This window comes from Rhinopithecus bieti, unplaced genomic scaffold (genome assembly GCF_001698545.2).
Source record: "Rhinopithecus bieti isolate Rb0 unplaced genomic scaffold, ASM169854v2 scaffold_34310, whole genome shotgun sequence".
Classification (NCBI taxonomy): Eukaryota; Metazoa; Chordata; class Mammalia; order Primates; family Cercopithecidae; genus Rhinopithecus; species Rhinopithecus bieti.
The window spans coordinates 244,537-260,490 of NW_016814622.1; the positions used below are offsets into that span (position 1 = coordinate 244,537).

Sequence of the window (15,954 nt, forward strand, 5' to 3'; positions counted from 1 at the left end):
ACCTCCACCTCCTGGGTCCGAGTGATTCTTCTGCCTCAGCCTCCCGAGTAGCTAGGATTAACAGGCATGTGCCACCACACTCAGCTAATTTTTTGTATTTTTAATAGAGATGGAGTTTCGCCATATTGGCCAGGCTGGTCTCAAACTCCTGATCTCAGGTGACCTACCTGCCTCGGCCTCCGCGCCCAGCCTGCTTATTTAGTTTTCTAAGTGCAGTTTCACACATTCAATCCCAGACTCTACCAGTTGTCTCGCACATTTGGACACATTAGGAATGTGTCTTCTCTGTTTCTTCCCCCTGCAGAGATCTCTCCTGCACCCTCTTGGCCAGCTCCAATCTGGCCTGGTTCCTCTCTCTACCCGGGACTCAGCTGTTGTCCTGGTGTCACCTTTGACCTCCCCTCATGTTAGAGCCCCTTTCTTCCAGATCCCGGGTCTTCCTCTTTCTGTGTCTGTGTTTGTTTGGGTGGAGTTTATCCTCCAGTCGGTTCCCAAGGAAGGGTTCATGGTCAGTGACTTTTTAGAGATATTGCATGTCTGAAAAGTCTTTCATCTGTGTTCACCCTTGACCTTGCTGGATATAGCAGTCTAGGTTGGAAACCATTTTCCTTTAGGATTTTGAGGGTCTTCCTCCATTGTCTCTCAGCTTCCAGGATTGCTGTTGAGAAGCCAGAGGCTGTTCTAACACCTGATCCTTGGCACTTGACCTGGTTTTCTTTCTGAAGGTTTGTAAGGTCTCTTTGTTCCTAGTGTTGTAAGAGCAGATACGCGGTGATACGCCTTGGCAGGGCTGTGTTAATCCCTGCAGCCAGGCGCTTGCAGCCCATGTGCCGGTGGTGTCTGGGTCCTCTGCTGGGGTCCTCTTCTGCCCCTGTCTCTCCTGTTTTCCTTTTTTTGTTGTTGTGTTTTTGTGTTTTGTTGTTGTTGTTGTGGGGTTTTTTGTTGTTGTGGGGTGTTCGTTTGTTTGTTTTTCGGAGATAAGGTCTCTCATTCTGTCACCCAGGCCGGAGTGCAATGGCACAATCACAGCTCATTGTAGCTTTAAACTTCTGGGCTCAAGCAGTCCTCCCACCTCAGCCTCCCAAGTAGCTGGGACCACAGGCATGTGCACCATGTTCAGCTACTTTTTTCTTTTTTTTTTTTTTTTGTAGAGATGGAGTCTCACTGTATTGCCCAGGCTGCTTTTGAACTCCTGGGCTCCAGCAATCCTCCCACCTCAGCCTCCCAAAGTGCTGGATTCCAGGCATGAGCCACCGCGCCTGGCGCCCCTCCTGTTTCCTGTTTTCTGTTCACTCTGGCTGGAGGCTTCCTGTTTTTTTTTTTTTTTTTTTTCTTTGAGTAGGTGTTTTCACCTTTGTTGCCCAGGCTAGAGTGCAGTGGTGCAATCTGGGCTCACAACAGCCTCTGCCCCCTGGGTTCAAGCGATTCTCCTGCCTCAGCCTCCCAAGTAGCGGGGATTACAGGCATCTGCCACCACGCCCAGCTAATTTTGTATTTTTAGTAGAAATGGGGTTTCACCGTGTTGGTCAGGCTGCTCTCGAACTCCTGACCTCAGGTGATCCACCTGCCTTGGCCTCCCAAAGTGCTGGGATTACAGGCATTAGCTACCGTGCCCAGCCTGGAGTTTTCCTTTTGTATTGTGGACTTTCTAAGCTGGCCTCCACTTTTCTTTTCTGTCCTGTTTCTATCTTTTTATGCTTTTATCCTACTTTCTAGAAGATGTTCTCAACCTTATTTCTCCAACCCTCTGTCAAATTATTTCCATTATCACATGTTTAATTTCCGAAAGTTCCTGTTGTTGTTTGATGGCTGTAGAGTCTTCTCTCATCTCCCTAAGGATGTTTTGGAAGTTTCTTCTCCCTGCCTGGTCTTTGTGTGTCCCAAGTTGTGTGTTTTCTGTCTAGTTCGCCTTTTCCATGGCAGAGGCTGTCTTTAGATGTTGGCAATCCCCTGGTTGGAAGAGTGAGGCCAAGCAAGGCTGACTGGAAGCCCTGAGCACACACATGGAGCCTGTGGGCCACGCGGGTCTCTGACGGCGATCTGGCTGGGCTGCTGGGTGGGGAGTCGTTCCTTTTAGCCTTCCAGGGCCTGCTGAGTCCTTACCATGCATCCCCCACTTTGCAGCTTCCAAAATTGTATGGCTGCTTCCTCCCCTCATTCTCCCTGTCCTTTGGAGATTTGAACATTTTTTCTTTGTGATGGAGTCTCACTCTGTCACCCAGGCTGGGTGCAGTGGCCCGATCTCAGCTTACTGCAGCCTCTGCCTCCTGAGGTCAAGCAATTCTCTGCCTCAGCCTCCCGAGTAGCTGGGATTGCAGGTCCACGCCACCATGCCCAGCTAATTTTTGTATCTTTGGTAGAGACAGGGTTTCGCCATGTTGGTCAGGCTGGTCTCAAACTCCTGACCTCAGGTGATCGTCTGCCTTGGCCTCCCAAAGTGCGAGCCACTGCGCCCGCCCCATTTTTCTTTCTTTAACCCGTTCCCTCTCATGGTAGTGGTGCTTGAGAAGGGAGTGAAAGGGTGAATGTGTGCTCATTGTTATCACTGTCCAGAAGCTTCTGGCTTCTTTGGAGCCCTGCAGGTGACTCTTGCACATACCCAGCACTGAGCACCATGGTGCAGCACATCCCCTTCACCTCCACAGTTCTGGTATCATCAGTCTTCAGAGTATAGCTGCGATTTTCCTCTAACCCTCCGAACATCTTTCAGCGATATTTGGGTGCTGGTGGGGCTGCCTGTTACACCGTGAGCTGTTCTGTCAACACACCTGCGCTGCCTGCAGATGAAGTTATGAGACTTCCCCAGCTGCCATCTAATGGTGTGGGACAGAACCAGCTCCCTTCGAGGGAAACTAAACTGTTTTTTGCCACTTCCTTTAATTTTTTCCATGTTGCCTTTTTTCCTATACCTCCATTTAAACATTTATTGTTTTTGAACTCTCTTCTTCAAAACTTGTTTCTAGGAACTATTACTCCTCTTCACTATACTGAATTCTAAGTCTTTTCTCTCACTGGAAGGCCATGATACCTAGAAGTAGACCACAGGCTTCTAATGGGGTGCCCTGGGACCGCTGTAATCCCAGCGTTTTGGGAGGCCGAGGCAGGAGAATCACTTAAGCCCAGGAGTTTGAGATCAGGGCAACATAGTGAGACCCTGTCTCTACAAAAAAAAAAAAAATTAATTAGCTAGGTGTGGTAGCATGCACCCATAGTCCCAGCTATTCAGGAAGCTAAGGTGGGAGGATCGCTTGAGCCCAAGAGGTCGAGGCTGTGGTGATCTGTGATTGCACCGCTGCAGTCTACCTTGGGCAACACAGCAAGACCCTGTCCCAAAAACAAAAAGCAAGCCTTCTTGCAGGAGCTGGATTTTGAACTTAAAAACAAACAAGCACGTATGTTTGCCTGCTGCACACACACACACACTTCCTCCCTCCCTTCCTGTCTCCTCTCTCAGCTTACCAAACTTTGTGTATTTTTTTTTTTAGCATTTCCAAAGTATTTTAACTCTCAAATTTCTTATTTATTCCATCTTACAAGTTCTATCCTTCATTTCTTTTTCTTTTCTTTTTTTTTTTTTTCGGAGACGGAGTCTTACTCTGTCACCCAGACTGGAGTGCAGTGGCACGATCTCCGCTCACTGCAACCTCCACCTCCCGAGTTCAAGCAATTCTTCTGCCTCAGCCTCTGGAGTAGCTGGGACTAAAGGCGTGTGCCACCATGCCTGGCTAATTTTTGTATTTTTTTAGTAGAGATGGGGTTTCACCATATTGGCCAGGCTCATCTTGAACTTCTGACCTCGAGATCCGCTGGCCTTTGGCCTCCCAAAGTGCTGGGATTACTGGCGTGAGCCACCGCATCCAGCCTGTTTTGCATTTTTATGAAGTTTTGAATATGAATAAGCCAAAATTTTAGACCACCTACTACTTTTTTTTGTTGTTTTTTTAGTAGAGATTAGGTCTCGAGCTCCTGAGCTCAGGCAGTTCTCCTGCCTCAGCCTCCCATAGTGCTGGGATTACAGGTGTAAGCCACTGTGCCCAGCCTACTTTTTTTTTTTTAATTGAATTTTTTTGTTTTTTTTTTTTGAGACAGAGTTTCGCTCTATAGCCCAGGCTGGAGTCCAATGGCGCAATCTCGGCTCACCACAACCTCTGCCTCCCGGGTTCAAGTGATTCTCCTGCCTCTGCCTGCTGAGTAGCCGCGATTACAGGCATGAGCCTCCACGCCCAGCTAATTTTCTATTTTTTTTAGTAGAGACGGGGTTTCTCCATATTGGTCAGGCTGGTCTTGAACTCCTGACCTCAAGTGATATGCCTGACTCAGCCTCCCAGAGTGCTGGGATTACAGGCGTGAGCCACCACGCCCAGCCTCTTTTGCATTTTTATGAAGTTTTTAATATGAATAAGCCAAAATTTTAGACCACCTACTACTTTCTTTTGTTTTTTTAGTAGAGATTAGGTCTCAAGCTCCTGGGCTCAGGCAGTTCTCCTACCTCAGCCTCCCATAGACCTGGGATTGTAGGTGTAAGCCACTGTGCCCAGACTACTTTTTTTTTTTAATAGAATTTTTTCTTGTTTTTTTTGAGACAGAGTTTCACTCTTGTTGCCCAGGCTGGAGTGCAATGGTGTGATCTCGGCTCACTGCAACCTCTGCCTCCTGGGTCCAAGCAATTCTTCTGCTTCAGTCTCCTGAGTAGCTGGGATTACAGGCGCCTGCCACCACACCCAGCTAATTTCGTACTTTTTTTAGTAGAGACGGGGTTTCTCCATATTGGTCAGGCTGGTCTCGAACGCCCGACCTCAGGTGATCTGCCTGCCTCAGCCTCCCGAAGTGCTGGGATTACAGGCGTGAGCCACTGCGCCCGGCCTAATTGAAATTTTTATTGAATAATGGTCACTGCACTTGTATTTATAAGAAATCCTGAGTACCCTTTACCCAGTTCACCACAATGGTAACTGCGACACTATAGTACACTGTCACAACCAAGGCTTGTCTACTTTTTCTTTTTTCCTAAATTGTGATAAAATACACATGAGGTTTACTGTTAGTGACAGTACATTTGCAATGTTGTGCAACCATTGTCACTATGCAGTTCCAGAACATTCTTTTTTTTCTTTTTTGAGATGGAGTTTTGCTGTTGTTGCCCAGGCTGGAGTACAGTGGCACAATCTGGGCTCACCGCAACCTCCGCTTCCCAGGTTCAAGTGATTCTCCTGCCTCAGCCTCCTGAGACGCTAGGACTACAGGCACGCACCACCATACCTGGCTAATTTTGTATTTTTAGTAGAGATGGAGTTTCACTATGTTGGCCGAGGCTGATCTCAAACTCCTAACCTCAAGTGATCTGCCTGCCTCGGCCTCCCAAAGTGCTGGGATTACAGGCATGACCCACCTCGCCCAGCCTAGTTAAAAACATTCTTATCCCTCCAGAAAGCCCCTACCAACGCAAAGCCACTCCCCATTCCTCCTCCCTCCTCTTCTCTCCCAGCCTCTGGCAGCTGCTTACCTGATTTTTACCTGGTTTTTTCCTCTTCTGGATGTTTCATAGAAATGGAATCCTGGCTGGGCGCGGTGGTTCACACCTGTAATCCCAGTACTTTGGGAGACCGAGGCGGGTGGATCACAAGGTCAGGAGTTCAAGACCAGCCTGGCCAAGATGGTGAAACTCAGTCTGTCCTAAAAATACAAAAATTTGCTAGGCATGGTAGCAGGCGCCTGTAATCCCAGCTACTCGGGAGGCTGAGGCAGGAGAATCACTTGAACCTGAGAGGTGGAGGTTGCAGTGAGCTGAGATCGTGCTGCTGCACTCCAGCCTGGGCAACAAGAGTGAAACTCTGTGTCAAAAAAAAAAAAAAAAAAGGAATCCTACATACAGTGTGTGGTCCCAAGTGATGCGTGCTCTCTCTGACAGCCCCTGAGTGTGTCTGGGTTTTGTCTGTTTAAATGAGGGTTTATTTGGCCCCAGACTTCTGGTACAAACCAGAGGACAGCAAGCCACTGTTGCATGCAGCACAGCTAACAAACCAGCAGTGCCAGGCTCAGCAGGGAGTTCTTTTGCCTCCAAAGAAAGGCTCAGTAAGAATCTACACTAACTTGTGTGGAGGCACTTACATCAGTGCTTTCTGAAAAAAATAAGCAAAAACAAGAAAATCCAGGTGACAGTTACAAAAAAAAAAAAAAACATACAGTGAGTTTATAAAATAAATACAGCAAAGGTGTGTTGAGGCCGCCAGTGAATCAGGTCACTGTGATGAAAGCCGCGCAGGAGGGCTGTCTGTGTGTTAACCCGACGCGGCGCCACCCTTGCTTACTGTGAGCAAACAGTGGAATTCCCCGCTCCCAAGATCCTGTGCTGCTTCCCGCTCCACCACTCTGAGACCGGGAGAGACCGGTTTTCTCCAGAGGAAGATGATAAAGTCGTTTGCTTTGAGGTTCAGTGATTGTCATTGTTTCTGACCTAATAGAAAATCATCCTTCACTGATGCCCAGCCCTGCTGGTCTTGAAGCCCCTCGCAGGCACCATGTCATGACACCCAGGGTGTGCCCAGAGCCCCATCAGGCAGGGCTAGGACCAGGCCTCTCCATTACCAACCCAGAGAGCAGTCAGCAAAGCAACCCCCGAGTTTGCCAACTTTTCAAGCATTTGTTTTTTGCCTATTGAAACCTCGGTGTATCTTAGCAGAGAAACATTCCCGAGTCACCCGCCATCTGTGGCTCAGGATCATGATTGCCGTGACCACCTGGGGTGCTGAGCGCCGCCCCGGCCTGGGGTCTGCTCTGAAAAGGTCCAGACTCAAGCAGAGCAGCCCACCCCAGGGTCACTTTGCCAGTCCATCAGCAGGCACCATGGGCTCCACCTCCAAAGCCTGTTCCATTGGCCTCTTAGGGCCTGCCTGTACCACCGCCTCCTGGCTTATTTGCGCCAGCATCCGGAACAGGGTTCTTGTTCTACCTGCCCTTCCCTGCAGCTTGTCCTCACTGCAGCCAGAGGGGTCCTCTGATGACATGCGCTAGTTCACATCTCTCCTCTGTTTTTGTTGTTGTTGAGATAGTTTCACTCTTATTGCCCAGGCTGGAGTGCAATGGCCTGATCTCAGCTCTCTGCAACCTCTGCCTTCCGGGTTCAAGCGATTCTCCTGTCTCAGCCTCCTGAGTTGCTGGAATTAACAGGTGCCTGCTACCACGCCCGACTAATTTTGTGTTTTTAGTAGAGATGGGGTTTCATCATATTGATCAGGCTGATCTCGAACTCCTGACCTCAGGTGATTGGCCCGCCTGGGCCTCCCAAAGTGCTGGGATTACAGGCGTGAGCCACCGCGCTCGGCCCACATCTCTCCTCTTTTTTTTACTTTTATTTTATTTATTATTACAGAGGGTCTTGCTCTGTTGCCTAAGCTAGAGTGCAATGGTGCGAATATGGCTTACTGCAGCCTCAAACTCCTGGGCTCAAGTAATCCTCCTGCCTCAGACTCCTAAGTAGCTGGGACTACAGGCACGTGCCACCATGCCCAGATAATTTTTTAAATTTTGGTAGAGACAAGGTCTTGCTGTTGCCCAGGCTGATCTCAAACTCCTTGGCTCAAGCAATCCTCCCTCCTTGGTCTTCCAAAGTGCTGGGACTACAGGTGTAAGACACCGTGCCCAGCCCCTTCCTCTTTTCACAACCTTCTGGCAGCTTCCCACGTCACTCAGAATGAAATCACACTTTTGCCTCAGCCTGAAGCCTGTCATCAGCGCCAGTGGCCACTCTGGCCTCCCCACTGCCTCCTTGTTGCAACCCTGAGCACTTGCCAGGGCTGCCAGGGCCCTTCCCTAGGTGTCAGCAGGACCACTGCCCCTTCCACTCCGGGTCAGAGTCAGGGTTTCCCTCTGGCCCTTCTCTCTGTTACGCAGCATGGCATTGGTTTGTCCGGGTTGTGGTCCACCCTCCCAGTAGGATGGCAGCTCTGGGAGGCAGAAACAAGTGTTTTGTTTGCAGTTGAGGTTCCCCCAAAACCCAACATGTGTGGGGGCTCATTCGTCAAACAGATGATCACATGCCTCCAGTGAGAGGGGTCCAGGAGACAGCTGGTGCGAGAGCTTGGGCCACATGAGCCGTGCCAGTGGTAGGGGTGGTGTGGCGTACCATGGAAGCCATTCTAGGAAGTAATGGGTAAAGGCATGAGGCAAGATGATATACCCAGTAAGATGTGTCCAGAATGACTTGCTCTTCCTCTTTTAAAGAGCATTTACTGGTGTCCCGTGTGCTTTTCATCAGACTGTTTCTGCTCTGTTGCCCTGAGACCTGGCCTCCATCCCTACCCCTTCCTGAAGGCTTCCTGGGCTGTCTGCAGGCCGGCCTCCCACCTAGAATGAGGGCCCTGCGAGGGAGTGCCAGTCCTTTCCGGGAGAAGCCACTATGCCACGAGCTTCCATCATGTAAAGTCAGACCCAGACAGTGCAGGTCCTGGTGTCAGGAGTGTGGCAGCAGCCAGGGCCAGGTCTCACCTTCTGCTTCTTGGGACAGCCACTGGTCACACAGGTGCACTCAAATCGGGAAGCTCCATCATGCTGTACACTTAGGATGTGTATAGTTTTCAAATGTATATTGTCCTCCAGTAATACAAATTAGAGTTTTTCTTTTTATTGGATAAGAGCAGGTGAGGGGCTGGGGACACAGGATGTTTTCGAGGGAAGCAGGTGGCCGGGGTCCATCCTCCGCGCACCTCCTCAGCATTGGGCTGGACTGGAGCTGGGCAGACGTGGCCTCCTGCAGGGAGCTCACAGGCGGCACAGGGGCCCTTCCCAGAGGCCTGTCAGGCAGTGTGAGTGGGGTTGTGAAGGGTGGGCAGCAGCCTGCCAGGTGAGCAAGGTGTGAGGGGGCATGTGTGCCAGGAAGGGACGATTGGCAAGGCCAGGGTGAGGCTGGGCCCTGCCTGCACTTCCCACCGTATTCTGTTCTAGAGGCTTCTAATAAAGGCTGTTAATGGGCGGAGGCTCACGTCAGGGGGCAGAGCCGGGAGGTGAGAGAGCCAAGGGAGACTGGAAGTTTTATGTTCCAGAGACGTTGCAAGGTGATGGAAAGAAGAGGAAAGGGATGTGGGGTAGCCGTCCTCTGCCTGCTCACGAGCACTCCGCTTGCCACCGTGCTGCTACCAGCACCCATCTTTCTCTATCTGGAGACCCCTCGGAGACTCCACTTTGATCCTCGTTGTTCTTGCCCTTCCCCTGAAGTACAGTCGTCTCCTCCTTTCTCCATCGTTCCCATTGTCCCTGACTTACTATTCAAAAGCTAGCAGCTTCAAACCACAGTGCATCTTAGCTCTGGGGTAGGACTGCGGGCAGCGTGTGGTGGGGACCCGGCTCTGCTCTACCACATCGGGGCTCTGGCCAGTGGGCTGAGTGGCGAGGCCAGGGCTGCTTTTCTGTCTCCTCCACCCGGCCTCCTGAGTGGGGAGGGCAGGAGCCTGGCGGGAGCCTCTCCTCCACACAGCCTGGTGGCCTCAGCCTAGGCCTCAGCTGGCAGGCTTCTTCCCCAGCTGCCCAGCCTCCCCACCCAGCCCTGCTTTGCAGAGTGATCGCAGGCCTCTCCCCTCCCTTCCCTGGAGCCCCTGCATCCCCCTGGAATGGGGGCTTAGCCTAGAGCAGCACTCCCCCAAATCTGCACCTCTGAACCCCAGGTCCATGGAATGGAAATGAGTGTGATATATAGAAAGGGAGTTCTGTAGCCCAACAAGTTAAGCTAAGCTCAGAGGGAAGGCAGTGAATATAAATCTCAAACATCTGATCCCAGCACAGCCAGCAGTGAGGACCTGTCTGAGTGCTCTCCAGGTGTTCCCTGGGGACTCGGCCCTGGCACCCCTGCCCTCCTGGACTGCATCCCACTGCATCCACGCTGGCCGCCCCGCCCCAGCCTCCCTGCTGTCCATGTGGAGTGGGCAGGGGCTGTGGTGACCCTGTGGCACAGGCACGGCTCCCTCGGATCCCTCGGATCTCACCGGCGCATCTGGGGTTCTGTGTGGAAAGTGGCTCAGGCTGCCAGTGCCACTCTGCTTTAAGCTGGCGACCACTGTCCAGGGTGGTGCCCAGCATTCTGGGCTCTGCCGTCCAACCCTTCCCTCTCTCCGCTCAGTGGCCCTGTGTCCTCCGGGCATCAACCCTAATGCCACCTCCTCGCCTGACCACCCACTGCCAATTGCTCATTTTATTTTCTGGTGGTGCCTCCAATATCTGAACCTAGCCTGGTGTTTACGTCCAACTGCCTGCTCTGGTGCTACCTGAGAGCCCTGTCCAGCCCAGTCACAACGGCTTCCACAGCGTGCGCCTGTAATTTGGGCGAATGTGTGGACTGAGCGACCAAAGGGCTGAGGGAGCAGCGAAGGGAGCCCCTCGCTAGGACTCTGTTCTCTGTGTCTCTTAAAATAGCTCACTCGTGGCCGGGCGCGGTGGCTCACCTGTAATCCCAGCACCTTGGGAGGCCGAGGTGGGTGGATCACTTGAGGTCAGGAGTTCTAGATCAGCCTGGCCAACATGGCAAAACCCTGTCTCTACTAAAAACTACAAAAATTAGCCGGGCGTGGATGTGGGCACCCGTAATCCCAGCTACTTGGGAGGCTGAGGCAGGAGAATCCCTTGAAACCAGGAGGCGGAGGTTGCAGTGAGCCAAGATCATGCCACTGCACTCCAGACAGAGTGAGACTCAAAAAAAACTATCTCACTCGCCCCACTGGCAGGCTGAGACCTGCAGTCACTCCAGCTGCACCCTGAGTGAGCTCACACAAGAGAGAACTTTCTGGCCAGGCACGGTGGCTCGCGCCTGTAATCTCAGCACTTTGGGAGGCCAAGGCGAATGGCTCACTTGAACCCAGGAGTTCAAGACCAGCCTGGGCAACATGGTGAAACCCAGTGTCTACAACAAAATACAAAAATTAGCCTGGTGTGGTGGTGTGTGCCTGTAGTCCCAGATACTTGGGAAGCTGAGATGGGAGGATCACTCGAGCCAGGGAGATGGAGGTTGCAGTGAGCCAGGATTGCGCCAGGGCACTCCAGTCTGGGTGACAGAGCGAGACCCTGTCTTAAAAAAATTTTTTTAAAGAGAACGTTCTGGCAGCCAGAGTCAGGTGGGGGCAGGAGGGAGGGCATGGCCCTGTGCCTGTCAGTGTTTCAGCCGTGGAGTTGCGACCAAGTCTAGACGTGTTTGGGATTTATATTCACTGCCATCCCTCAGCTTAGCTTAACTTGTTGGTCTATGGAACCCCCTTTCTATACATCACACCCATTTCTATTCCATGGACCTGGGGTTCAGAGGCGCAGATTTGGGGAAGCACTGCTCTAGGCTAAGCCCCCATTCCAGGGGGATGCACATCTGGGAGGACCAGTTGGTCCTTAGAGGACCTAGCAGCAGCAAAGGCAGACACTGGCCCAGGCGGTGGTGATCGGTGGTGATGTGCCCACAAGAGCGGCCACCACCCCATCCTCCTCGCTGCCCTGTCTCTCCATCCTCCATGTCCTGATCCACTGGGACTGGCCCTGGGGCTGAGGCGTGAGACTTGGTGCCCACGGGAGGCATTTCATACATGTGCTCACCAGCCCACAGTTAGGGGCCCCTGCCCAGAGCAGCCGGCGGGTGAGGATGCGGGCAGCCTGGAGAGGGCAGCTCGATCAGGGAGGCGCAGGTGGAGGGAGGTCCCACTGCCGAGGGCCCTGAGAGCGTCTGGACCCGGCAAGTGTGTGACACGGGCACTATGACAGGAGCACTGTGCGGCCAGAGTGTGGCACAGGGCATCCAGTGTGACTGTATTCACGGCAGCCCTGAGCACAAAGCGAGGAGCAGGAGATGTGTGGTGGCAGCAAGGGACCCGCCAGTTTCCACTGGGTGGCCCACTCAGGGTCCCATGGAGGTGGACCAGGAGGGCAGAGACCCAAGACCACAGATGTAGCAGGGAAGAGTGTGGGTTCCAGAAAAGCAGGCAGCGCCAGGCAGTGGAAGACAGCCAGCCCCTTGGGGCTCAGGTCACCCACCAGCACTGCTGGTGACCAGTGGCCCAGGTCCTCCAGACAGTGCTGTGCTTGCTGGCACAGAGGCCTGGTCCAACCAAGGGGTGGGCAGCCCTGGGGCAAACTGGAGCTGCCAGTGGACAGCAAACAGGACACTGGAGGGACTTCCTCCTGTCCTGTGAAGAGCAGACAACCGGAGACGCTGAGCGTGGACAGAGGCTGCCCAAGGACCAGGGCAGGGTGGCAGTCTTGTGCCATGACCTGGGCAACAGGCACTTTGCCTGCCCGGCAGCACATTTGGGAGGACGGCTATGCCTAGAGGAAAGGGGCGTCAGCTGAGCCAGGATGGTGAGGGCGGCACAGGCAGGTGGCAGGGGCTCCTGGGCTGGCGTTACTGTTTCTCACAGTGCCCACCGCAATCCTTCACAGCCAGGTCCGCCGTGCCTCTCCTCTCATTCCTCCACTCTCTGTTCACCTGGGCCGTCCCTGCCCTTCTTGGTCTCCTGCTGGAGTCCATGCTGGTATCTGCTGGGCTGTCCCTCAGTCTGGCCCACCTGACATTCTGGAGACAAGTGACCATCTCCCCTGTGAGACTGGCACCGGGGACAGGACATGGCCTCTCTGCCTCCTGCGGGGCCCACCCACACTGGCTGCTACATGCTGCCACTAACATGTCCCTGGTTCTGGAAGCCTCCTGTCCCTCCTCTTGTCACCCAACTCCTGCCTTCCCTGAAAGTCCCTTCCCGCTTCCAGCCCGCCGGGGTCAACTTGGTCAGCGTCCATTCCAGCCCCAATGACCAGATGCTGTGGGTGCTTGACAGCAGGTGGAACGTGCATGTGCGGACCGGGATCACCGAGGAGATGCCTGTGGGGACCGCCTGGGAGCAAGTGCCAGGTAGGAGCCCGCAGACAGGGCCTGCGGTGCTGGCCAGCCGGGTCTGCCATCACTGGGGACTGCTGGGCACTCCCTCCAGGCTGCTGTCTGTGAGGCAGCCTGGTCCCCACCACACCGCAGCCTTTGTGCTGGGGCTGTGCTTTGCTGCTGCTTCCTGGACCGGGGGACAAGCCTCCAGTCATGTTCCTTGTTGGGGGAACCCAGGCCGTCCTGCTTGTGCTTTTGTGGGAGGGCGGTTTGCACACTGCCCAGGCTCTTCTGTCCTTTGACTTCTAGCTTTTGGTGACTTTGCTGGCCCTGCCAACTGGGCGTCCTTTCCCTGAGCTCCTGCCCCAAGCCCAGCCCAGCATGGGCACTCCATCCCTGCAGGGACCCTGGTGGAGGAGTGCAGGATCACAAGATGGGCTCGGGAAGCAGTGGCCCATCCCGTCCACGGCAGGGGCTCAGGAGGGGCCCTGTCTGCCCACAGGGTTGCAGGCCTGCCAGCTGGCGCTGAGCACCAGGACTGTGTGGGCCCGCTGTCCAAACGGAGACCTCGCCCGGAGGTATGGCATCACAGACAAGAACCCCGCTGGAGACTACTGGAAGAAAATTCCGGGCAGTGTGGCGTGTTGCACAGGCAGGTGCCAGGGGCCAGTGGGCTCAAGGCTGTTGTTCCCTTGGGGTTCCCAGGGCTCCTGTGGACCATGTCGGGGGGCTCTCAAAGAAGCTGCCCCCACTGGGCTCCGCTCTCCCAAAGCAAGAACTGAGGGCAAAGCAGGAGTGTGTCCCAAGGAGGGAAGGGGCTGGACACCTGGGCTCTGCCAGAGTCTCCTGGGCAAGGACAAGGTGCTGTTGACATCCACTTACAGCTGAGGGTATGAAGTTCACATGGAGATGGTGGCTTGTCCAGGGTCCCCCACCTAGAATGTGGCAAGCCCAGAGCTGCGCCCAAGCTCCTAGTGCCATCTGTGCCCACCCCACAGGCTGTGTGATTGACAAGTACGTGATTGGCTCTTGTCCCTGCAGTGACTGCGTCAGATGAGCTGTGGGCTGTGGGCCCGCCCGGCTACCTCCTCCGACGGCTGACAAAGACGTTCAGCCACTCGCATGGCACCCAGAAGAGCAGCCAGGCCGCCATGCCCCACCCTGAGGATCTGGAGGACGAGTGGGAGGTCATCTGAAGGAGCCCTGGCAGAGTCACGCGGAGGGGCCAGGCCTCCCTGGCGGGCACAGTGGCTTCGGTGTCACTCCCTGGTGGATGTGCTGCCTCGACACTTGTCCAGACACCTCTGGCCAGGTTGGACCTGCACTTACTTTCATCTATGTTGGTTTCTGTCTCGTTCCAGAACCCACAGCCTCCACCCGTGGCTGGCGCAATTGCTGCAGCAGTGGAGTTCAGGACAGTGGCGACTGCCCGGCTGCATGCACTCCGATTACCCGCGTGCTGCCGTCCTGGTCTCATCCACAGATAGCCCCAGCTTTTGTTGGTGGGAGTGGTCTCCGGAGGCCTCCCAGAGCCAAGGGCAGCCGGGCAGCTGGTTTGGCCCAGGGCCTCTTTCCACATGAGTAGTCCCAGGGCCAGATGGAGCCAAAGGTCAGCTCTCTGCAGCGCAGGATGTGCTCGGTGATGGCTTTGTCCTGTCATAGGGGGGTGTCCCCCAGAGACAAAGCTGCAGACCACATTCCACGCCAGACGCTCTGGCCAGGAAGCCAAGGCCGGGCCTGAGAGGAGAGTGCTGGCCATGCCACACGCACATGCACACCATACCACACAACACACCACACCTCACCACACCACACCTCACCTCACCTCACAACACACACCACACAACACACCTCACCTCACCACACCTCACCTCACAACACACACCACACAACACAACTCACCACACCACACCTCACCTCACCTCACAATACACACCACACAACACACCTCACCACACACCACACCTCACCACACAACACACCTCACCTCACCTCACCTCACCACACCTCACCTCACCTCACAACACACACCACACAACACACCTCACCACACCACACCTCACCTCACCTCACAACACACACCACACAACACACCTCACCTCACACCACACCTCACCTCACCTCACAATACACACCACACAACACACCTCACCACACCACACCTCACCACACCTCACAACACACACCACACAACACACCTCACCACACCACACCTCACCTCACAACACACACCACACAACACAACTCACCACACCACACCTCACCTCACCTCACAACACACACCACACAACACACCTCACCTCACCACACCTCACCTCACCTCACAACACACACCACACAACACACCTCACCACACCACACCTCACCTCACCTCACAACACACACCACACAACACACCTCACCACACCACACCTCACCTCACCTCACAACACACACCACACAACACACCTCACCACACCACACCTCACCACACCTCACAACACACACCACACAACACACCTCACCACACACCACACCTCACCTCACAACACACACCACACAACACACCTCACCACACCACACCTCACCTCACCTCACAACACACACCACACAACACACCTCACCTCACCACACCACACCTCACCTCACAACACACACCACACAACACACCTCACCACACCACACCTCACCACACCTCACAACACACACCACACAACACACCTCACCTCACCACACCACACCTCACCTCACCTCACAATACACACCACACAACACACCTCACCACACCACACACCTCACCACACCTCACAACACACACCACACAACACACCTCACCTCACCACACCTCACCTCACCTCACAACACACACCACACAACACACCTCACCACACCACACCTCACCTCACCTCACAACACACACCACACAACACACCTCACCACACCACACCTCACCTCACCTCACAACACACACCACACAACACACCTCACCACACAACACACCACACCACACCTCACCTCACACCACAACACACCTCACCACACAACACCCCACACCACACCACACCTCACCACACAACACACCACACCACTCACCTCACAACACACACCACACCACACCGCACAACACCCACACCACACAC

General features: G+C 54.1%; 1 protein-coding gene across 1 annotated transcript in view; it reads left to right on the forward strand.

The window, feature by feature from the left end:
- Positions 1-14,079, forward strand: part of TECPR2 (tectonin beta-propeller repeat containing 2) — a 135,489-nt gene extending 121,410 nt beyond the window's left edge. The window contains exons 16-18 of the mRNA XM_017851491.1: positions 12,727-12,868; positions 13,338-13,487; positions 13,877-14,079. Of these exons, the coding sequence (XP_017706980.1) occupies positions 12,727-12,868; positions 13,338-13,487; positions 13,877-14,031 (447 nt within the window). The 3' untranslated portion in view covers positions 14,032-14,079. The remainder of the gene's footprint in view (positions 1-12,726; positions 12,869-13,337; positions 13,488-13,876) is intronic.
- Positions 14,080-15,954: the final 1,875 nt, after the last annotated feature.